Source organism: Phaethon aethereus, assembly GCF_964289735.1.
Source record: "Phaethon aethereus genome assembly, chromosome: 1".
In the NCBI taxonomy this organism is placed as follows: Eukaryota; Metazoa; Chordata; class Aves; order Phaethontiformes; family Phaethontidae; genus Phaethon; species Phaethon aethereus.
In genome coordinates this window covers 39,101,771-39,126,447 of record NC_138575.1, presented here as the reverse complement: position 1 = coordinate 39,126,447, position 24,677 = coordinate 39,101,771, and the positions used below count along the sequence as shown (strand labels likewise).

The 24,677-nt window shown below is 43.7% G+C and overlaps 1 protein-coding gene across 1 annotated transcript in view; it reads right to left on the bottom strand.

Moving 5' to 3' along the window:
• Positions 1 to 18,134: 18,134 nt before the first annotated feature.
• The window catches only part of MSRB3 (methionine sulfoxide reductase B3), a gene marked incomplete at both ends in the record, with an annotated part of 81,972 nt that continues 75,429 nt past the window's right edge, over positions 18,135 to 24,677 (bottom strand). The window contains 2 exons of the mRNA XM_082012120.1: positions 18,135 to 18,299; positions 23,691 to 23,788. Coding sequence (XP_081868246.1) covers positions 18,135 to 18,299; positions 23,691 to 23,788 — 263 coding nt within the window. The remainder of the gene's footprint in view (positions 18,300 to 23,690; positions 23,789 to 24,677) is intronic.

The following is a 24,677-nucleotide window of genomic DNA, read 5'->3' as shown; positions in this document are numbered from 1 at the left end:
CTACCCACTTTCCTGGTTAACAGGCAAATTAATATCATGTTGCTCCTTTCTCTGCCATCAGCTGTCAGGCAGCAGCTGTGCAGCCCCAGGCCCCACGGTTCACGGGGCAGATCTGGGTCCTGTCCCAGGAGGAGCATAGCTCAGCCTCCAGGCACTTGGGTCCCAAGCCACCTTGGGTTCCTCACAGCCCGTTCACATTTGGAGACCCAGGGTCCCATCCAACCTAGAAAGCAGCTGGGCTGTGTTTCTGGTTGGCAATGAGGAGCCCTGTGGTTTTTTTAGTGTTCAGCTCCATTTCCCGGCTATGGCTGCATTTGTGCAACGGCCCTGAAAGTTGCCTGGAGTGGGTGGATGGGGTGGGAGGAAGTCGAGATGACCTTGAAGGCAAGCACTAGGTCCTCCTGCCCTCTAACACTTCCAGCCGGCGACCACATACTCTCGAGCTGGGATCTCAGCGTCCCTCCCAGCAGAAGCAGAGGACCACAGGCTTGCTGCACGAGCAGCCCTCCCCAGGCAAGTCCCTGGCGCGGGGGCGAGGGCTCCGGTGTGGTCGTGCCACACGTCCCCCAGAGGTGCTTGCCCCATCTCAGCCAGGCTGGGGGCTTGTGGGGCTACTGGCTGTCCCAAATGAAACTCCAGCTGGGACCTTGCCCTTTGCTGCAACAGCGGCTGGAGACCCCGTGGGTCCTTCTGTGCACACAGACATGGTGACTCTGCTGGTCTGGCATATAACAACGGGGTCTGTTACACCCTGCCTGCTCTCCCAGCACTTCTTGAGGATTTTGCGGGATGGACATCACCTCGGTGTCCAGAAGGCCATAAGCCGAAGCTGTCTCATCTACTCTGACGCCTGGCAGGATTCGAGCCTTGGCATGCAGAAAACAGCTCCTCCTAACATCCCATCACTGGGGCAGACAGCCAAAGTCCCGATACATAGCAGCCCGCTCATCTGGAGAGAAATGCGCCTGTACCTTTCAAATGCCTCGGAGCTGGAAGTGGGTCCCATGCAGCTGGTGCGATGATGGACAGGTGCCTGGGAGCCTGATGCGCAGGGCTCTGCAACCTCCCTGGCTCCCGGCAAAGCCCGAAAGGGCAGTGCCGCGCATGGGACTGTCATGCAAAGCAGAAGGACATTAAATTCCTGGCTCAGAAGGGTGAGTGAGCATTTCTCTGTGCTGTCTCTACCTCCCTGAAGATGTTTACTTTGCTTCTTGTGCTTCCCTTCTATTTCCTTCCTGTCCATTTCACACCACCAATACGTTACACATAGACCAAAGAACACCAAAGAAAGGACAATGCAGTCTTGGCAGCAATAGCTCTCAAACCATGCAAGGAGGAGAAGAGTAAGGTAAGATGGGTAGCTGAGGGAAGGGAGCAGTGCTCCTGTCTGGCTGGTGGGACCCCACAAGGAAGTTCAGGTGCGACGGGCTCTTCCTTATGTCCCCATGGCATAGCACTTAGTTCTGTAAGAATACCTTGCAGATGCAGCAAATCAAAGCCATGCAATCAATCCTTTGCAATCAACTGCCACCAAAATTACTGGTACACGTCCTCGCTACTAGACAGTGTGCCCAAGGAGTAAGATGAGGAGGTGCAGTGAGGGGCACGCTGGCTCTCAGGAGAAAGTCCCCCTCTCAAGCCGGGATGTCCCAGCTCATACACTTTTGTAGCAGAATTGTATTTCATCATCTTTAAAGTTGGTTACACAGTGTAAATCCTCTTCCTCATTGTTCGCTAGCAGGACAGAACCTGGAAGTCTTTTCCCCATGTTGAACATGTTAAGTCCCATGAAGGCGGCAGGGATGGCTGAGCGAGTGTACAGTTGTCTGCCAGGGAGGCTGGTGGTTGCTGCGTTGGCAATTTTTCCCTTCACCAATCATTTTTAGGCAAGCCAGGATGTTCCCATCTCTCCAATCTCTAAAAGTACAAGTCCCAGATTGCTTAATATTCTGGGTGTTGAGGGAATTTTAGATCCCTGCAGTGGGAAACACTTTGTAGTCTATTCTATGTAGAGACTCTGTAATATTTGAGTGGATTCAAATTTTCTGTCTTTTTACAATAGCAACATGAGAAAGCGCAAAGCCTCACCTATCTGATGATTGCACAAGTGGGATTGGGGGGGGCAATTACTTCAGCCTGACCTCTCTCCATTATTTTTTATTTAACTCTGCATTCCTCAGTTCAGCTCTACTTAAACAAAAAGTAGAAAAAAACCAAATGGCCCTTGTGTGAGGAACAGCGCTTGGAAGAGACAGTTCCTGGGAGACCGCAGGTGCCAGTGGCCTCGTTTTATAGGATGGCGACTGATATCCACCAGTGTCTGGAAACGCCAAGTCTATTCATACAAAAAATAAATCTCATGTGAAATACGGACTTTCATGGATCATCTAGTAAAGGTGAACGCTTTTTATATCATATTGCATGCTAGGAAATAAAAAGCAAACTGCACTGACAGGATGCATTGACAGTGCCCCTTCTACAGCAGATTTTTATGTGTTTTCCAGAGTCTTTAATGCTCTTACTTCAGAGTCCCTCTCGCTGTGGATTTATGACATGTTTCCTGCCTCCCTCCTCCTCATCTGTTCCCCCATCTCTCTTACTTGAACTACTTTAAAGTGACATGTTGACACATACCCATGTGATGAAAGTAAGCACATAGCTCTGGACCTGACAGAGTGCGTTTCTTTGCAGCCTAGTGACCTTGGACCGGCCAACACACCCTGCCAATGTCAGTGCAAATGCAGTGGACAGGCAGAGGGACACCCGCCTGGAGGGGAAAGGCCACAAACCGGGACGTGGAAGGGCTTGGAGCACATGGAGCAGTCAAGATATTGCTCTTTTTCAATGCCTTGGATGACTACTGCTTCAGAGTGAGTAGTAAAACTCTTACTGCTGTTAAGTCATAGCCCATGATGGCAGCAGTTTGACAGTCCCCTCTGGAATAGCTACCCTCTGGTAGCTTCTGCTACCCATCATAGATGTACTCACCTTAAAAACTCAAAGCCACCCCACCACTTACCAGCACTGTCACCAGTGACACACATCCCCCTCTGCAACCTCCCTCCTCACTCTTCCTCTAAGCTCACGCTGCACCCACTTGCTCAACCTCGAGTAGAGGGCAAGCAAAGCCAGCATCCAGAGCCAGGGGTGGAGGGTCTCCCCTGCACGGTTATGTATGTCTAGGGACTAAAGCAAGGACAGCGAGTTAAAGATTCCTCACTGTCAGCATTACTGTCTGACATCTGAGCTCAGATGGTTCATAACTGCTTTTGTGCCTCAGTTTCCTCCTACATAAACGGTATCAGTCTATCTGTTCCCATGGCTTTTAATTTTCTTCCTTTCTCCTTGTGTTCCTCTCCAATCTTACAGATTCAGCTCAATGCCCAAGAGCATCCGCATTTGCTAATGTTTTGAGATGAAACCATTTGAAACATGTTTTGAAGTCCTTCTGCTTCTCAGTGCACTGTATCTCACAGAGGTATGAGATCCTAGCACCAGGTCTGGACCCACAAGTACACCAAGCGCTGTAGGAGATCACTGCCTTCTCCCCACCGGTGCTCATCCTCGCTCACTGCCTTCCTTCGGTCCTCACTAAGAAATGCTTATCCTTAGGGCAACCTCCCAACTCTCTGCAAAAAAGCAAATGTCAAACACCTTTACAAATACAGTGCTTGTTAGTTCCCCCTGCTGGGACACCTCTTCCTGGGCAGCCTTTCCAAGGGAGGTCTTGAGCAGCAGCGATCACTCATCCTGCAGAAACAGCAACTCGCTGCCTTTGCCTTCTGATGGGCAGAGAATTTTGGAAGATTTGCAATTTTAACGGCTGTGTTCATCTACCTTTGAAACGACGTGGCTGCTTTCTGCAGCCTTAAAGAGGCTGCACGTAGCCTGGCTACATCTTTGTAGGGAAATCTCTTGTTCCTGGTCAGTACAACCAAAAGTTAAATCTCAGGTGTTCTCTGTGTAAATGTGGAGCTGCACCCAGAAAATCTTTATGGTGCCAAAGTCTGGAGTTTCTCTGTCCTGTAGTCACCGCGTGCCAATGCTGCGTAGCGGTACAGCTATTAAGGCCCCTTTCCCTACCACTAGAGTAAAAAAAGTGTATTTTCACCATAATGATTTTCAAATATTTATGTGAAAATATGTAGATCTGCTTTTTGATCTACTTGTAAAAGTCCCTGTAAGAAGGTGTCTCCAAAGATACTAAAATTTTTCCAGTGTTAGCATGACACTTAGAGCTCACTATCTAATGAGATTAGCAAGGGGACAGCTTTTAAAGAGGGCCCTGGAAAATCATTTTAAAAATTCAGAGCTGTGGGCTCATGCCCTTCCATACCTTTGCAAAACATCACACATTTGGATTAGTTCAAACACCCGGAATAAAAATATTCCTTGATAAAAACAGTTCAAAGCAAGGCTTGCACAGAGCTCACAAGCACTTGCCCTGAGCCAACGGTGCTCAGCATCTTGCAGAATCACATTCCTCTCCTAGGGGTGAAAGACAGTGCAAAGGACAAGGCAACCATGTCCCCACCCTGGCTCTTTGCAAACACACATGAGATTGAGGGTCTAGGATGGGGCAGAGCTACTGCAGGGCAAGCGAGGGTGAGCTTGCGCGTGTGCACGTGGGATGCCTGGGTGCGCTGCACGTGTTCACACTTGATGAGCAGTTGCTCAGGGCCATCTTGCTTAGCCGCCTTTCTCCCATCCATGCTAGTGGTGGCCTCTTAAAGCATATTTGTAACAAAGTTATCATTCTACTTCCAGACTCACAGCTTTCAGCAATAAATGGATTAGGATATCCCTTGAGCTCATGTTTGTGCCTGTATCACTGCTTTTAAATAGTACATACCTGTATTTCCATAATTTTGCCTAATCCCTTGGAATCATACGTGCTTGTGCATCCCGTAACAGCCTGCAGCACTGAGTCCCACAGAGTAACTCCCTGTTGTACAGAAGGGTTCTGCCTCTTGCTTCCACTAAACCTCCTGCCTGGAACTTCCCCTGAGTCCCTTCTAGTTCTTGTGCCATAAGAAACAGTGAACTGCTGTTCCCTATCCATCTTCTCAACATCATCTTACAGTAACCTAGGTATCTGCCAGGATATTTGGGACACAGACAAAGAAGCAAGGTTTGAGATGGAAACAGTTAAAATCTCACTTCGACAGCTGCATATGTGGGAAGCAGCCTGTTCATTTGGAAGTGTGAGAACAAAGCCCACTGTGCACAGAGCAGTGGGCGTGTGTTTGGTTTCTCAGTTTAGACCTGGTCCCCCCAAGGGCACTGTTTGACACCATTGCACCAGGTCTAAGGGGCTTTGGAGTAGCTTTTTGGGAAGGTTCCTTAACTCAAGTTAACCCACTGACCTAGGAAACACCATTTTTAGAAAACACCACCACCTAGTCCATTTCTATACTATAGATTTACTCTCTGCATGCATCGTGCTTAGAGTTCAGCACATGAAAAAAAACCAAACAAATGAGTGGGTCAACCTCTAATTCCAGGGAAACATCAGAGGAGTCCTGACACCATCAGAAGTCACCTGCCTTCCAGCCCTCACCTCTAAGTTCACAGGCGCTCAATGGACCCTCTCCTCCCCCAAAGTAGCATGTGGCCGTGAGTACTCTGCTGCTGCCGAGCTTCAGTCTTTGTCTTGTCTTTTTCTAGAGCATACTTATGCTACTGAAAGACCAAGGATAAACCTACTTTCAAAGGGACCCTAAAATTTGAGAGATAGGCAGTCTACCTGAAATCTCTTAAAGTACATCAAGGTGGTCATCACAGTTTCATGGGGCATCTCTTCCATGCTTCGTGGCCAACTAAAGCTAGATACACATCTATTAACTCAGAGGGACAAATTTCTCAAAAGTTTTCTCATGTAGATAGCAGACTTTGTCTTTCCTGTGAGCACAGGATGGAGGCAAATGCCCACAAGGTGGATGCTGACACCAACCCAGGTTCATAAGTAACTGGGCTACACAAGGGGTAGGCTGGACCACAGGGAGTTCATAGTGCGAATCTTTGCCCAGCTATGGCTTTTGGGAGTCCTTTGGTGACATGCCCTCCTCGAGGCAGCACTATCTGGATATGAATGACTGAAGCCAGAAGAATATTGAAGAATTTTCACATCATGTTAACCTGATACTATAGAACTGGGGTAAGTCTTGAGTTGCATGTGTCTTGCTCCAGCTCATGGAAGGGATGCTCAGCTTTGCAGTCAACATTTTCATTCACTGGAGGCTTTAAAAAAAAAGATACTTCGCAAGCATTAGAAGGGGTTTATTAGCTATTTATATAGATAAGGAAAGAGCAGCAGAGCAGTGAAATTACATGCTACATCATAGCAACTTGTCACTCCCATTAGGGGTGACTTGTTGTGCCCCCCATCTCCTCCTCCAGTCCTCCCAGTCCCTGCTCCTCCTTCCCTCTGCACCTGGCTACCAGATGAAGTGCTCCTCTCACCTGCTGTAAGTCAGTTCACCTCAGCAGTCCAAATCACCTGCTGCTTTTTTTGCTGGATTAGTCTTCTGTAGCTTCAGAAAGCTAAATGAGCTTAATGCTGGTACAAAATTACCAGCACAAGGGAGCAGCAGGAGTGGGGGACAGGGGCAGAAGGAGAGGTGCAGGACCAGCATCACCCAGCAACAGGCAACCAGTGATGGGCCAGAGCCACACTCTTGTTCACCCACCACCATTCCTATTCTCATTCCCATTCTACTCTCCTCTCCCCTCCTGGCCATCTCTGGTCCATCACGCACCTCACCCCCAGGACAGCAAGGAGAGCAAAGCAAGGGTCACAGAGCACACAGCCCTGCCAGGAGGTTTGCAGGGTAAGGCCCTCAGGCCATGAGAAGTGATCTTTTTGCCGCATACAGCTGAGCAAGTCTCAAACAAATGTGCTGTGCAACATTGCTCGCAGAAATGGCACCAGGCTGCGGAGGCATGGAGGAGCCATTTCTGCAATACGCTCTCAGCTGGTGAGAAACTCTGCAGGAAAGACAGCGCACAGCAGCTCCCGGCTGCCCTGGGCTACAGGCGTCAAACCTACAGGCAGCCCTGCTGACACTATATAATTGTCCACAAGTAGGGTAGTCTGAATGGCACCCTTTGAATCACAGACTTTCATGTCTCTGGCGAATGGAAAAGCAGACATCGATAGATGATGAATATAGTGAGAATTGTATTCTAATTGGAAATAAGACGTGTATTACCTTGTACTGGATCAAATAACACGAAGGATTAAAATGGCTCTGCTGAATAATTGAGATCCCAGTCGTATAATTTTTCCTATCATTTTAAAGTCATGCCACGGAACCAGCAACATTCCACTAATAAAAAAAGGTTTCTCATAAAAAGGAAAAATATCAAAGAGCCATCAGTGAATTGGAACATTAGAGAGAGAAGCAGAATTTTCCCACTCCTCATCTTTTTGTGTCTGCAAGTACTACTTTAAGAGCTTTGATTCTTTTATAAAATTACAAACACAAAGAAATTCATGATGAGCAGCTAGTGTACTCATATAAGCACATCAGATGTACAGCGACGCTGAAGATTTTCTCTTTACCCTTCCACCCCCATGATGCTGCATGCACTTGAGGTGCTGTGCTGTAGCACAGAATTAGCAAGAATTGGCAAGACTTGACTTGATAACCAGAGAAACAGCTACATCTGGTTGTAAGTCTGGGGGTTCAAACCAGAAATATTTATGGGGTTTAGGCCAACTCCATCTGAAGGGATCACTTTCTAAATCTAGGTGCGAGTAAACAGATTCCTTCCTACTGGGGTTGTTTGTCCCCAGTACTGCATAAAGCAAGGGGCTGTAACCATAGGCACATTCAAAGCATCCTATTACTAGTAGCTTGAAATTCAGACTACAGCCTCTTTTAAAAGATAGTATTTTTCCAGAAATGTTTAGTTTAAGTTTAGAGCTGTTATTGTTATTTCTTCTCAGTGGTGTAAAAGTCCAGTTGGAAGAGTTTTCTTTCCTCTGCATTGAGGTTGAAAATTCCTGGAAAGCCATGACAATATTCAGCATTCATGATTACACAGACAGACATATTTCATGAAAATTGCATAGGCTTTTAATACAGGATTATGAATGAGCTCTAATGTTGAAATTATATTAGATTGAATTTCAGAACGTTTTTAACATATTTCCATACAGCAACCTTGGGATGTCTTTTCAATAACAGTGATTATTACGGGCAGGCTGTTTTTTATGAAAACATTTGTTCAGGGTGGACAAGGCTTCCTGAAAAATGTTGTACATCTTTATGGCTGACATTTTAGTTGTTTTGAATTAACTTTTTTCACAGCCAGAATGAAACGTTTCACCATATAATTCTTCATGCATGTCTTCAAACAAACCTGGAGACTTTGCCGTGAATTTTCTAAACTGTAATACAATCCTGGGCCTGAAAACGCTTTGTGAGCTGGAGGTGAGCATTTTGACCCAAGTTATCCTGTTACTCTCAAAATATAAATATTCTTAGCTAACGTCTGGCTTTTAAAAGCAGTGGTTGCCTCAGCTGATTCGAAGGCATCTCGAAGTATCATCTTGTAAACAATCCCAGGCTTACTCTTTTACAGGCCTCCTATAGTTGACTGCCCGGCCCACAGGTCTTGATAAGGACAAGGTGTTTGGTTGAGTGGAATAGAGTTCAGATTTTTCTTTGCATAATGGCAAACACATTGAGATTACACAGTGCCCAGGACAGCGTATGCGTTTGGAAAACAGAAGTTGGCGACTCACCTTTGGGATCTGCCTGTAAGAGCAGTTTCCCCGTCTGTCCTCATGCCTGCCTGCTGATCTGGCATGGCTCGAGGATGGTCCCCTGGACCAGTGGCTCAGCTCTGTCATTTTGCCCTTTTTTCCTCCCTTACAGAAAGCAACAGAATTCATATTCCTTTTACTGGAACATCAGTGGTTTAAAATGTAGTTAATTTGGAAATGTATCTACTAGGTAAGGCTCCAGGTAATGGAGTGTGCCTTTGGCAATTCGTGTGCTTGTCCCCTGGGGTTGCGGCAGTTGCTTCTCCATATTCACTCGCTGCCATTAAGAGCACCTGGACTATTGCATTCACTGATGCTGCATCCTATTTGCCTCTCATTCACATTGGTGTCAACTGGCAGTAATGCTACAGAAAACACTTAGGTTTTACCAGCGTGAGGCACTGAGAGGCTTTCCCTCAGTCATTAGCAAGTTTGATAGCTCTCATTAGTCTAGTTTAGTCATCAGAGAAGAGAGATGTGTGTTTCCTACACTGGTGGCATAAATGCTCCCCTCACTTTTATACTGCTGGAAGAAATGTGTATTTTCAGGGCTAAAACAGTAATCCATTCACAGTACGCTTCTGAAACTCACCCTATTTTATTCACCTCTCTTAAATGGTCAAAACTGTGTAACTGGATGCCACAGGCTCTATACTCCTAACACCTAACAGACATTCTTTGAAGGGATGTTTTGAAGACATTTGAAATAGGAAGCTTTGTGCCCTATCCCTACTGCTGTTGTGAAACTCTAGGTAGGTCCACATAAATGTGGATTTTTATTGCAGTTTAACATTTCTAAACACCATTTTGCTGGTTAAGAATGGGCTGAATCATCTAAAATTGACTTTTATTTTTGCCCTCTAACTTGACCTACAGAATGTATGTACTAATTAAATGTCAACAGGAAACAAATGTCTTCACAGAGGGAAAGTAGTTATCTATGGCAATTTTGGTTTGTGGTGAAAAAGCTAGAATGAAAAAAAATCCGCATACAGAAAGTCACCCACATTTTTAAACAGTGTTATAAACTCATGCATGGCCACCCAGCTAGGGATGGAAATGGCTGGACACACATGGTTTCTCCAGAGCAGATTCAATAAAGTCTAGGAGACTATGCCTTTTCAAACAAGCTGTCCTCAGATACAACAAGTCCTGTACTCTTGGAAAGAGTTGGCTTCGCCACTTAGCAAGGAGAAGCAAATCTGTACATCCCACTCGGTCAGCCTCAGTCCTGCGATGCAACTCAGAAGGGAAGCAAAACTCTACATAAGTCCCTCCATTTGTACTAATAGTAGGAACCTTTCACACTCTTTTGGTTTTTTTTTCCTTGCCACTTTATATGAACTTCTCAAAGATTAGTTTCTTCTGTTTTTCCACTAATGACCTAGAAGGAAACCTGGCTTGGATAAATCTTCAGAGCCTAAATAGTTGACCCAATTGAAAAATGAAAAAAAAACCCCAGTGGGAAGAGGAAAACCGACCATGCCACTTGGCTTCTGAGTATAGGAAAAGTGCTGCTCCACTATGACCAAAACGCTTTTAGATGCAACCCACTACTGGGCACTGTCTCAGCCTTTCAAGAAATCACTTTCCACTGTAAACATTGACTGCAGTCAATGCAAAATATTTATTCCTTTCATCTGAGGATCTCCCACATGCTTTGAGGTATTTGAGTTCATAAATGAGAATACCAAATATTATTCCTGTTGCATGTACGTCAGTCAGTTCTTGGACACTTTCCCTCTATGTCATGGTGTCAGTAAGGATGACTGAAGCTGCCCTTTCACCAGACTGCTGTTTGGTTTAAAACACTAGACTTGGGTGTTGCTAAAAGCACCTCCCACCACTGCTGTCCTTGTTTTCCAAAGTAAACAGCCTCTGGCGTCTTGTGACCTGAACAGCCCCAAGTATCTGACCTTGAAAAACAAAAAATATTTTATTTGTAAAGAAAAATCTGCAGTCTAAATGATTTGGGGCACTGCCTTCCTTCCTCAGCAGGATGCTGGAATGCCTAGGCTTACGTGCCACAGACATACACGGGAACATATTTGCCCTCTAATGATATATTAGGCAATGGTTTTGATTTGGCAGGCTACTAAAGCCCTAGCCAAACAAGGATAAAATTATAATTTATCAACAGAGAATACTGATTTCATGGTCACTGGAGACTGCTGGGACTGGTGGTAGCCCACAAAGCTGAAGTTGACAACATGGAGACAACAAATTCTAGAGATTGCTTAGAATTTTCTCAGCTTCGGGAAAAAAAAAAAGTTCAGATTTTTTTCCTAGAAATTGTTCAAACTAGGAACAAGATAAAATGATCACCTTTCTCAAAATCCTGTACAACAGGGCTGAAGCAGAAAAGGTGTATGAAAATGCTGTGACCGCAAGTATCTTCTGCAGCATGTAAAGGAAGGTGTGAAAATGGAGCAGTAACGATGCACGCAGAACGGCAGCGGAAGGAATGTCTCACTGAGGGGTCAGCAGTGCTGTGATTTAGCTGGTACAGACCTTTCTTTTGAGGATTTGGTCCATGGTTTTTAGGATTCCTATTGTCTGTACTAGTTATTTGAGGGACTAGGATTTTCCAAAGGCATCCTATTCCTATGGAAGATTTTAACGAGTCTTGGAAATATTGTATCTCAAGTTTGTTGAGGAGTCTTTCTCAGTAGACCTTAGTCCCTTCCATCCCCTCAGATTTATAGGAGCTTTGTTTCACTGAAGTCAGTGGTGTTAGACAGATACCAGAATGAAGTTAAGAATTAGGACTTATTTTTACAGGGTTTCCACAAGCCTGTGTTATTTTAATTGTCCTGAGTTAAGTGGGATATCACAGTGCTATGGTGGAAACCCATCTGAGATGAAAAGGAAGGGCAAACAGCAAGGAGTAAAATGTAAATTCCTCTTTGCCCTTCCCCACCCTCCATATACCCTTCCATCTCCTGAATGCTGTCTGGATAGAAGCCAATGGCTCTTACAGCAAGGAATTAAATCTCCTCACCAGTTGCAGCATCACTGAGGCTCTCACGGATACTGCCATGATGATTTCTGTGAACTGGTACCAGCACCAACTAATTTCACAAAAAAACAGTGAAGAGCTAAGAAATCACCAGGGATGCTGACTGTCACAGACCCAGGCCAAATGTGGTGCTCTGGAGGTGAAAGGATCTCTACACCATTACAGACCTTCTAAGTTTCCCAGTCCCAGGGGTGTACTTTCCATGGGAAGAAAAACCTGTTTCAGATCATGCCAGATATTTTATGCACTGCCCAGCAGTTATACCTGAGGATGTTCTCCAGATGTTCATGTTTGTATGAAACATACAATAATAAAGTTGTAAACTGGAGGAGACAATACCCAGATTGCAAAAAGAAGGGCTTTAGGGCAGCCTGGAAAAACATGAAGATTAACTAGCCCACACACAACATCAACTTGTCCGCTTTAATAGGATGATAAAGACATATTTTATTTGCTTTTCAAAAAAACTGCTACTTTCCCCAGCAAGTGGGCACACACCATTTGTCACGGTTCTTATATTGCCAGTACGTGATTGTTTGTATTTTGGGGAACAGATATGCCTTCCACCTGAGAAGACAAGAAGTGAGAAGTACAGGGTCTGAGACAAGGTGAAGCTGCAGTTCAGTTTTTAGGCTACGGTGAAAAGAAAAAAATAATATACCGTTGTCTGGAATGCCAGCTACTGAAAAACGAAAGAGAAGAAAATCCTTGCAGCAACTGAAAACTGAGGGGATGGAAACAGACCTGTTGCATTAGGGCAGTAAAATTTCCTGGCTAAAAGAAGTTAGACCACAGGTATCATCTGTACTGAAGATTTAAAGCTCACCAAATGAGAATGCCCTGGCTAAGACAAGTGCAGAGTGAAATGTCTTCAGTGTTTGAAAGCTGTCTAACAAGAGGTGAATAAAACGGGAGTTTGAAACTGGAAGCCTTTTCTCTTTTCTCTTCTGGAATCACTTCTCTTTTTCTACTGGCCTGTGTTGGCTACACAAAAAGTCTGAGAAGGCTGGCTACAAGTCCTAGGAGGTCTCTGGGGAAGGTTTCTGAGTGTACTATTTCTGCTTAATTTGGGCTGTTCAAGCAGGTCCTGATCCCAAAAACATGTGGCCATAACTGAGATCTTTTTGCTTGGTGCATTTAATATTACACTGGTGGCCTGTATAAGGATTTCAGAATGTCACATGCCTAAACTGCTCGGCATTTGGCTGTTTCAGTGATTTCACTGATTGGGGTGCATTTGGAAGCATTATCTCACTTTTTTTTTAAAAGTGACTGTAAAGATAATACAGTTGCTGACTGCTGTCATGGCTTTGATCTGAAAAGTGCAGTCAGGCCCTGTGGTGTATGACTTCTCTTTATAACAAGGCGTGAGCAAGCCAGACTGGAATGCAGCTCTTCAAATATGCAGGATTAAACATTTTTGCAGGTTTATTGTGGGACCTGTAGGTGGCCTCATTTTAATAGTCAAGAAACCAAGAACTATTAGTTCAGTTTGGCAACAAGCTAAGCAACGTTTTGTCTTAGTCTACTGAATTTGGAAGCTGATGAATTTGCTTCTAGGGCCACTGAATACTCTGCCATTTGTTCTATAAACAAGTGGGTATAGAGGACACTGATTTCAATTCTGAAAGTGTGACCATCTGTTTTGTTTTCACCCTTAAATTCCTTCAAGGATGGGAAGAAAGAGGGCATGACTTTGAAACTCTGAGTTAGGGCCAGAAAAGTAGCCTCTACCATGTATTTCACATCCCCTCCCAGACCACAGGTGAAGGAGCAGAGGACTGCTGGCCGTGCAGTGACATCAACCACAGACATTTTGTAACATACTGAACAATAAGGAAGATTAATATATATCACACATTCCTTTAGAGAAGGCCTAACATCATGGCTTACTAAATTCAGTTGGGTAAATGGACTGCAAAACAAGACTAAGTGAATTAAGACCGAGACCTTTCAGTACAATCAAGAGAATACCAGCATCCTCATTCAGTCTTGGCATCATGCTGGTGACAATGCATTCTTCAGTGTCATCCCAACAGAAATGCTGACTTACTACGTTGTCTTATTTAACTGAGACATTTTCGGGGTGAGGAAAAAGAGGAAATACAATGGAGCTTAGCTAGTGCCACAGAAAGCTGCACTTTCATCAGCTGTTGAGAGGGCAATAACATCTCATGCCTCATGCTAATACACTGGGCAGATCTGACCCCATGGGTCATCATTATCACTGGCTTGTGTTGGGCCACTGGAGGCAGGTTGTGTGCTTCACTTTTATCTTGCCTTTTATCCCGAGAGACGACAGAGACTTCAGACACCACTTCCCTGCGAGTACAAATAAGATGCCAATGCATTACTTGACAACAGGCTCCGTCTCCCTTCTTGGAGTGATGTCTCTGCTGCATAAATCCAGATGTCCACCTGCCACCGTCCATGTGGGGAATACATTCTAGAGCCACTGTGGTAAGGCCCTCCTTTTAGCCAGTTTACATACACATGCTGTATTTTTTTTTTAGTGTATGAGAGCTGATAGAGCTTGTGAAAAAGGCTTTACGGTTAAGGTGCATTTAATATATGGAAGTTCTATATCTACAACAATAGGAGAATCACAAAGTAGTTAAGTTAGCTGGCCTCATCTCGCTGATCCTACAATCACTGCTTCTCCTGCCCTGTGGCCAGGGCACCCAAGGGAACAGCAGGAGCAGCAGAGAGAGAATCTTTTACCAGCAATTTCCCTGGTTTTGAAGTCGTGGGGTGTACAATCTTAGGCACAACTTCATGCCATGCACTAAAAAACACAGTCTGACTTTGAGCCAGAATGGAGCTCAGAGCCAGCCCTTGTGTCTGCTGCCAGGCCAGCAGCAGCAAGAGGACCACATGCTTCTGAAGATCTGCCTCGGTACAGCACCTCTGGGTGCTGACGAACTGTGCGGGTTATGCTGGGAGTGCAGGACAAAGCCACCGTGAGGTGTCCAGCTGCATCTCATTTTAGTGGGTACCAGTTAGACCCTCATTTCAGAAATATCAAACCATTACAGTTCTGAGAGGGAACTACAGTGGACGGGTGGGAGGCAGAGGGCTACAAGGGATTAATTTTTGGACTAACAGGGATTATACTAAACTTGTAAAACAAGTCTTCAGTGCGTCATTTGTCCTAAGACACTTTGCAATGTTGGTGAACAATTATTAAGTGAATTAATTTTGATGTATCTCTCTGGCTCCCACAAACATAAACATAGAAGCTGGTTTGAAAACAGCCTGCAACTTCTTCCCCTCCCTTGCATCTATCTTTTAAAACCCACTGCAGAGCTAATCTACAGAGTTGCATTAACCTGCTGCCCATTGGGCATTCCAAACCTGCATCCTTGGAGATGAAACCTTGATAGAAATCAACTTTCCAGCCAAATTCCTCCACTGCAGACTGAGCCCAGGCACCGCGGGCCTCTTATGGCATGCCTGCGCCCACCACATCCCACACCACATCTTTCAGATGTGGCCAAAACTTCTTCTAAGTAAAAGTTGAGCCTTTCTCTCAACATTTCCTCTCTCTATTGGGCCTGGGTGCTTGCAATATTCTCTTGAAAGCAGGTAAGTGGCACCCCTGCCAGAAACCTGCTGGAGATAAAGCGCTGGATATATAATATTCACAGTAAGTTAAGAGAAAGCAAAATAAAAGCAGTTACCTAAGACATGCTGCAACTAGGGGTGCAAAAGCCTGACATAAAAACAGGTAAATAAGAAAGGAGAACTGAACTATTTATAAACAGATTTATTTTATATTTGTGTACAACAAATATACGAAAACAAATTTAATTTGAAAAATGTATATTCCATTTCTTAAAAGTATTGAACCCTCTTAAGGAAAGGTTTTAGTTATTAAAAAGGTACTGAAGGCTAAAATTATACTTGGATAATATATATGGGTGTACGTATATATATATAAAAAACATGTGCAATTTTATATATATATAGTATATATAAATAACGTGTGATTTACATGATATTTTAAGGTATGCTATTTAAACATCTGAGTAACAATAGAGATATTATAAAATATAGTTTGGTATTTCTACACAGTTTGCACTCAGTTTTTATAAGCATCTAGACAGTGCAAAATTTAAACATACAGAAATATTCTCCTATTCTTCTATACTTTGTGCTCAGCTTCCAAGTTTCCTCCTTCATGTTCATAACCAGACTGAAAAAAATTTGGAGGGTTCAATACTAGCCCTTACTAGCATCTTCTAAGAGCAATAAAAGGAAATCTGTCTTACCTTGCACTGCGCTGTGGTATAGTTTGTGCACAAGAGAGAACAATGCATTTCCTATGTTAAATGGTCTAACTCCCAGAGATCACATGCACCTCACCATATTGACTCATTTCATTGCACTCCATATCCTGCAAAAATAAATCTCCTGTAGGACAGCATACATTACTGCGTAATGAAGTTTAAGTAATGTATTTCTTTAACATAAGGCAGGAATATACTGAAATTTGATAACACTTAAATCTAACAGCAATCTGGAATTAAACCACACTTACGTACCACATTTTTATAGATGCTGCCTTTTTTATGTTTATGTCAGAAAATGTGGTAGAGAAAACCCACTTTTCTTTAAATAAAAGCAAGAGATAAAAGCAGTACTTCTAGAAGAAATTGCTAAAAACAAATAGGACCAGGAGACACTCGACCGCCTTGAAACACCAAAGGTCAGTCTGCACAACCTTTCCTGCAGCTGATGAGCAATTCCTTTCATGACATCTGGGGGAATACTCATGTGAGTAGGTGCTCGCTACAGCATGGTCCAAGTGTTTTAGCTCTAAATATTTATCATCCTTATTTGCATCTATTTGATGTTAAAGTATTGTATGCTTTTTTCATGTGTTTCTTATGTTGCTAAAAAAGGCAATTCCATATGCTTTTACAGTAGCTATATTTTAACTGAAGGATGTTTGTACTTTAGATAATATGTTTATTATCACTGACATAAAAACCTCAATCCTGCTTCCATAAAAATCAGCGGTTGCTTTGCTCCTACTAGAAATAAAATTGGATCCAAATACGCTAGTCACAAAGTTTGCTAATAAAAGTAAATACTATATTCATTAAGTCTCTCAATGCTTAAAGGCAAAGTGGTGTTAGCAAATACTGTATAGTATACCTTAAAAAACCAGCATTATGCACAATTCTAGACAAACTGTTATTCTAAAAGCAGCTGTGTAAAACATCCTACGGGACAGCAAATTTTGCTACATGAAAGTTTCTGGAGCTCTGAGAGGCTTTTTTTTCAACTTAATTTCCTAAACCAACCCCCTCATTCATATCCTACACCGCAATTGCACAAATTAAAGGCTGTGGCCTTGTAGGCTGTATGCATCCAGACCAGCTAATCTTTAAAACTGAATACTTCAGAAGGGTCTCTCTCTTTCTGCTGCATTCATTCCTAAACTCCCTTTTAGGAGAAACTGTCGTGTTTCTGAATCCTTGTAGCAACTGACAAGATTAAGAGCCTTGTGTCATTCCTCATCTACTTCACTTCCCAAGTTTATCTCTGCACTTGTCCATATAATTACCCCCTGCAGATTTCAACTTTAATTCAGATTTGAGTTACAGTTGCTGAACAGGCCTCACAAAAAGACAAAGGCTCATTAGTAGCCCACAAAAGTGAGCCTTACTAGTTAAAACCTTGATTTAAATACTAAACAAAGGAGAAAAAAAAGGATGCTGAGACAATGTTTACATCCTCTCAACCACACCCTTGAAATTTTGGCAGTAAATTAGCCAAAGGATGGGCTTTACATCTCATCCATCTCTCTCAGTTGGGAAGGAACAGCCATAACTACAAGTTTTTGCAGGGTGCGGCTGATGCTGGGAGATGGCTGAATACATGTGACCAAAGGCTGCATGCCTCACAAGTCAGAACAAAGCAGTGATGTGCTAGGAATTCAGGATTTTCTTATGCCCAGAAGTTTCCTATAGACTGGAGATAAACACAAGCCCCATCTCCCTCACAAAAAGGAATAGTGTTCAAACCTAGAGTAACACAGCACTAATAACTAATGATGCCAAAGCCTCTAGATTTAAGAATTCCTTAAAGCAATCTCAAAGAAAAGAAAGGGAAAGAAAACCTGTGGAGTAAGTCAACACATTTTTCAATCCAATTATATAGTAAATGCACCGGCAGGCAAGGCCTCAGTTCCAAAATGGTGAGGACGAAGAAGGATGGTGCAAAATGCTTTCATACATTTAAACATTCTTAGGATATAAGAGAGTAGGCAACTTAGAAAACATTCCTTGTAAGCTGTGTGGGATCAGCGCAGTTTTCTGCAGGCTTTGCTTCGTCCTACAGCTCAGTTTTGCCTGTTTGGGCAGGACTGGTGTTACCGCTACCTTCTCCAGCGTTGTTCTTGTCTGCTGGCTTGAAAGATAACGAAGCAGAGTTTGTGCAGTACCGTTTGCCAGTTGGGCGAGGTCCATCGTCAAAAATATGCCCCAGGTGAGCACCACACTGAAACAAAATACAATAGAGTATCACTGTGTCTCTGTGTAGCTTAATGGCATCACCGTGGTGTTAAGCAATGACTAGCAGCTGCTCACAAGGAAGCACATCGGTGCGGACATCACCCTTTCAAGTGAGATTTACAACCTACATTTATTTGAAGGGGTGATCCAGGAAGATGATCTTCTGAGATATCACAGGCGCCCAAGACTTCCAGTCCAAATTTCCTGGGTGTTTCCCATCATGCCACTGCATATGTTTGGTTGGGCCACTATTTCTGAGAAGCCGCCTGCCTCTGTAATGATCTCGTGGCAGGAGCTCAGGTAAAAACACCATGGTAAGGGCAACATTGCCAACGTTTCACCTACTGCTGTAAAGATAGCTGTGTAAGAAAGGGGCAGCCTCAGCTCTGGGCCTTCCTCAGCCTGCAGCCATGTGCTACGCCCCTCGGTAAGAAAACACTAAACCCCTTGGTGATCCTGGCAAGGATCTAAAGCACTGAAGATATTCTTTGGAGTATGCCCTCATGCTCTTTTTTTTTTTTTTTTCTTTCCACAGCCTGGCACTCTCCTGAGCATCGGGGTCCTTCTGGGTGCACGTCTGTTCCTTGCCCCTGGAAGGGATGGACTTCATCCACTACTCATCTCATACTACTTTCTGTAATATACAGAAGGTAGGGAGAGGTGACCGAAGGCCTGTAGTGAAGATATGCAAAATATTTCTGAATGCATAATCCTTAGCTGGGAGTAATTATAAATAGGAATGATGCTGAATTTGCTTTTTGTAAGGAATATGAAACTACAGATGATCTGTTGACACTTTTGTTCAGTACGAATCAGCCCCAGATCGTTCTGTATGAATACCCCTCGCAGAGGTATTCAGGGTGAACACTACTGTTCCTGTCTGTAAGAAAGGTAACAGTCCCTTGCTTTACAGAAGAGTACAATATTTTGAAGAATCTGATCCAGCTGATCCTTATTCAAAAATTAGGATTACTATCACTGCACATTATGGCTGACAATTTATCTGGATAATAAGAACTCCTTGTAATTAGTCACTTAAATTACACAAGTTCATTTCTACTGACTGCCACAAGAAATAAAAACATAAAACATTGCACTGGAGAAATATTTCTTTTGAACAGGAAAATCATGCTGCTTTACCAAAGAGTCTTGGCCTTTCAAGTCAATAGCTGGTCTCAGTGAGGGCCGGAATGATGTAACTGAGATCACAGAGCTGCTCGTGGGCTCGCAGTCAGACAGCAAAAATTAAACACTGAAAATTATTCTTAAGATTTAATTAATTCATAGTATCCCAAATACAGAGAGACAATACTGATTATTCCGAATTGTGAATGAGTTAGTGATGGCAAATCTCTACCCTGCAGTTAATGTGCTGCTAATGTTCTCCTGCTGTTACAGCCTTTAATTCACCTAAGCAGTAGGAAGTGTGTCTTTAGAAGCAGGTAAAGTCTTGGCTTCAGATTAAACTTTCTCAACAGGCTGAAAAGTTGGGGGAGGCTCTCACGCCAGTGAGGAGGGACAGAAACTCTTCTCGTTTAATGACAGCTGAAACAATAATCCTCACCACCTCTGGGAGCAGGGCAACTAGGCACGTGAAGCTTCAGCGCTCCTGGCCATCGGTCCCACCCGCACAGCCACATCCCAGGGCAGGGGAGTGTGGCAGGAGCTCTTCTGCTCCTGGCGAAGTGTTGCTGAAACAGCCACCGCAGTCCAGCAAGGACCTCAATAACAAACGAGAGTGCTTCTAGCCCATGGTATCAGACTGGGGACAGACTTTTTAGCAGGGCCTGTAGCAACAGGACAAGGTGTAACAGTTTTAAACTAAAAGAGGGCAGATTTCAGCTAGATAAAAGGAGAGATTTTTCACAATGAGGGTGCTGAAACACTGGAAGAGGTTGCCCAGAGAGGTAGCAGACGCCCCATCCCTGGAAACATTCCAGGTTAGGTTGGACGGGGCTCTGAGCAACCTGATCTAGTTGCAGATGTCCATGCTCATTGCAGCGGGGGTCGAGTAGATGATCTTAAAAGGTCCCTTTCAACCCAAAGATTCTATGATTTTATGATTCTGTGATCAGCAGGATGAGCTCCCAGAGGCAATGGGATGACTTTGGGTTAAGCAGCAGCTGCTCAGCTTCGTAAGGAAAACACAACATGGCAAATAAGGAAAAGGCAAAGGAAAGTTGCATGGGAACTAGAGAAGACAAAGCTTCAGGTCTCGTTCCTGAAAGACTGCTGTCTTGCCACCCTTTCCTTCATTCTCCACTGCTTATTTTATTTTATTTTCCTTTAGATCCCAGGCCTTTTTTAGGCAGAAAACCTGAGCTGCTTCTCAGAGTGGGGTCTCTTACAATGAGTCATTTCACCTGATTATAAAGCTTTTCCATACCATGGGAAAAAAAAATCTCAAAAAACTTAAGTGTCCCAGAGAGAGTATTTTTCTAAATGCTCAGCATCCTAATTAAATCATCTCATCTCAACTAAGAATGCTTCAAAACCTCCTGGCTAGAAGTGTTAAACAGATCTTTTCCAGATTAACATTTAACCAAAGGTAAATCATTCCCTCTTCACTGGACAGAAACAGAACAAGAGAAACTGTAGAGAGGAATGGTCTGCAGGAGTAATATACTCACATACAGACTACAAAGACAATCTATCAAAAAGGTTTACCTCGCAAAACCTGAGAAGCTGTGTGAGAGTCCAAGGTAGTCTCATTACACCTTCTTGTGATGGCAGAATCGCACCAGGATTGGATTACTGCAAAATTTGTTACCTTTTGAGATTACCCCTCACCAAAAATTTATGTGGCGATTCTCTCCGTAGAGGACTCTATAACTCATCTGCCTTGAAAAGAAATGTAATTCAATCCTTTGTATCACAGTATAAGAAACCTGGCCCTCAGCTGAGAGTACAAAGGATGAATTGATTTTACTGTCCTTCGCACACATAATAGGTGCTGACCATTTTCTTAGGATGCATATACGTGTCTGCAAAGCCTCCCAAAAAGAAACAATAATCTGTTGCAGCCTTGCACATAAATATATTGGGCAGAACGCACTGGGACAGCGAAACGGTTAGAGTAAAGCATTTGAAGTATGTGTTTGGGAGCAGGAAAGGGGGGGTCACTGTTAACTGTCAGTATGCTTGGATCTCCCAAACCTCCTGGTTCTAATATGCTGCTGGGAGGCATGGAAAGCAGCTTGCAGTCAGCTGCTGTAGCCAAGTCCAAGCTATCAGTGTGCAAACAGTACTTCTGTGACTACAGAATTTTATTGATTTGTACAGGTACAACTAACAGCTAGGGATACCTCAGGGGAAGGGACTCTCACACAGGAGAGAGAAGAAAAAGAGATACGCAACCAGTTTTACAGTATTCCTCAAATGCATTTGTAATTAACGTCTACCTGTCACTAATCATTGACCTTTTAAATACATCCAGGGTGATGTGTTTCCAGAAAACTGTAGAAGTTATTTCTAGATAATCCTATGGATGTCTTTGATTAATATTACAGCAGTTTTCCCCCAGTGTTTGCTTGCTATAATGGAGAACATTAAAAGAGAGGTTTTTTATTCTCTCAGACAGGTGGAAGGACTTTTAAAGAAAAATCAACTACTTTTTCATCTGCAAAAGATTAATAAGGTTTTGGGTATGGGTGAGGGTATTTCCCTCCAGTTCTACCAAGGCCTGCCATACCAATTCCACTGCTTTCCAGGCTACAGTAAAACTGCGTTTTTTTGCAGCTGCATGTGTAATTCACATTCCTAGGGCTGCGAAGAGGGGAGGAAATGGTTTTGTTATGGATACACAATGCGGTGGTATTAACTGTGCTGAGCGGTGGCTGCAAAGATGCTCACCACTCCTCAAGTTATTTTCCTGTGTGACTTGATCATCTGTGGGCTTATTGCCCCAGGAAGTTGGGTAGCTGGTAGGAAGTTGCCATTGGATTATATATCAACCTTGGTCATATTTTTTTCTTAATGCTTCAAATTTAGGTTTTGGTTTTGCTTTAATTTTATGGTGTCTGTGTGTGACTGCTGCTAATACTGCTAGTCTCAGGTCTGCTAATGCTATTTTGTTTGGCAACAGGTAAACGACATTCCCAGACTCCTTGGCCTGACCACAGGCTGCCTTGGGCTTCTCTCAGGTGAAGCCAGGAGCTCTGGCTATCTCTTGAAGGGTGTCAGCAAATACAGGCTCAGCAGGTTGGCAGTGCGCTGATTTTAGCACTATTCAGACCTACTAAGCAGAGCTGAAGAGAGTGGGTTGCATTTTTGATTATGTCAGTAATCACTGGTGAAGCACGAGATTCTCAGTCTGCAGTCCTATTGCTAGGGAACTTAGGGAAATGGATGTTCCCAAAAAGTGTTAAATGGATCTTCTAAAGCATATAATCAATGTAAAAGCTACAGAATTTGTAGTACCCATGACATACTAGCAGACACACTGATTTGGCCATTAACATGTTGGGCCAAACCCTCTACCCAGACTGAAGTTAATGCATTGTCCATAAAGACAATCTTGCCTCTTTTTGAGAAGCTTCTTAACTCACTCTGAGCATTTATATATGAGGACTGACTGACTAGTAAGGATGCATATCATCAGGGATTATATCAGTTATCCCTCCACCAATACTGTCTGGAAAGAGAACAGCAAATTACCACTGCCCAAATGAAGATGCTGCTTCTCTCAGGAGGAGTTTGAGCCCATGGACCTAGAGGACTGCAAGCTGCTGGGTATGTCTGCTGAACGCCAATGCAGCAGCTTCTCCCTTTGCTAGGTAATGATTATGCCATTCCCTTCACAGAGAGGAGGGCAGCACAAAGGATGAGAGAAGTAGAACAAGACAGATAACGGAAAATTTGGGCATGTTTTGAATGACTACTGGCTTCATTATTACGGCAGATGGGATTGTTTGAGGCAGCCGTTAGGACTGCACTGGGAATGAGTGTTGGGAATGAGTTAGCACGGCTGCACAGTAATGCACAGTGATGGAATCAGCACACAGACAGTCGCTCCACTGCTTTCAACTTCCCTCTCAACTGCTCACGTGTGGAGTCAGTCGGCCAGGCTCAGAGGCTCAGGAGATCCTTTGAAGGGACCCTCTTCAGGAAGACAATTTTTGTAGACTCAGCACCGAGTCCAACCATTTACATCTGCTCTGTTAAATCTCACACGAGACAACAATGTGCATTCCAACGAGCCCTTTGTGCCTTCAGCTCGTTCCACCCAGCTGTTATACCTACAGCGCATTGTGCTCTCTCACAATGATTACTATTTAATGGAACTGAAAGGTTTGCAAATCTTAGGGAAAGTACAGCATGCTGTAATGATTTTTGCAGCCTTTGCCATCGGAATGGTCTGTGTGTGCTATAAACTAACCTGACTGCAGGATATTTCAATCCGATGCATCCCGTAGGAGAAATCATCGTTGAAAGTAATTGCATCGGGACTGATCACATCATAGAAGGAAGGCCAACCTGGAAAAGAGTAACAAGATAAGTAAGAAAAGAGGGCGTCTTTGTGGGAGATGGCATTGTAAAAAGCAAGACAGAATCACACTTTGAAAAATGTTTTTCTCACTCCAGAGCCTGGAAATAACTGAAATTGAGATTTTGGATCCTAAATCACTTAGGTACTTTGGAAAATTTCCCCCCTAAATACAAAGTTGTTTACAGGCAAGGACTAAGGTTCCACTAGCTGCCCATCTTCTAGCTCAACAGAGATTCCTGCACTCCATTGTAAGCAGAGGTAGCAGTTTAGCTCAGGCACAAAGGTGGTTGCTCAGGTAAGCCAGATTGAGCCTCACCATCGGTTTAAAAACCCACAAATTCTACCCTGAAGACAAAAAGCATGACTTCATGGAACACAAGTGGTTTTTCTTTTGCAGTGTGAAGGTACTTCAAGAAAGAGTTGGTAAGTTGGAATTCAAAGGCCCAAAACCTGTCTCAACTTTTGCCTTCACCAAGGCATGGTCACACCCAGAAGGATGTGCTCAGACACTGAACCACCGCACATTAGAAGCAGTGAGGTGACTACTATTGTGTCTAATTTCAAAACAGTAATGACTGCTTTAGGTTAGCCATGGACAGGTGGAGTCATAACTATGCCTATATTAAATATTAGTAGATGGTCTGCATGTGGTCTACATCCAGGACAAAACAATTGCACTCATTAACACATATGTTCAACATAGCTGCTAGCTGACCACTGAGCAGCATGACCCGACACCAAATGGTGATGAGGTGTACACCTGATCTATCACTAAAGCACACTTAACATCTAAATAATGACCTTCCACTCTTTAACTACTCCAAGTCAAGCCTCCCTCTCTCCACAACACAGGTAAAAAACAACACAGGTCTATTC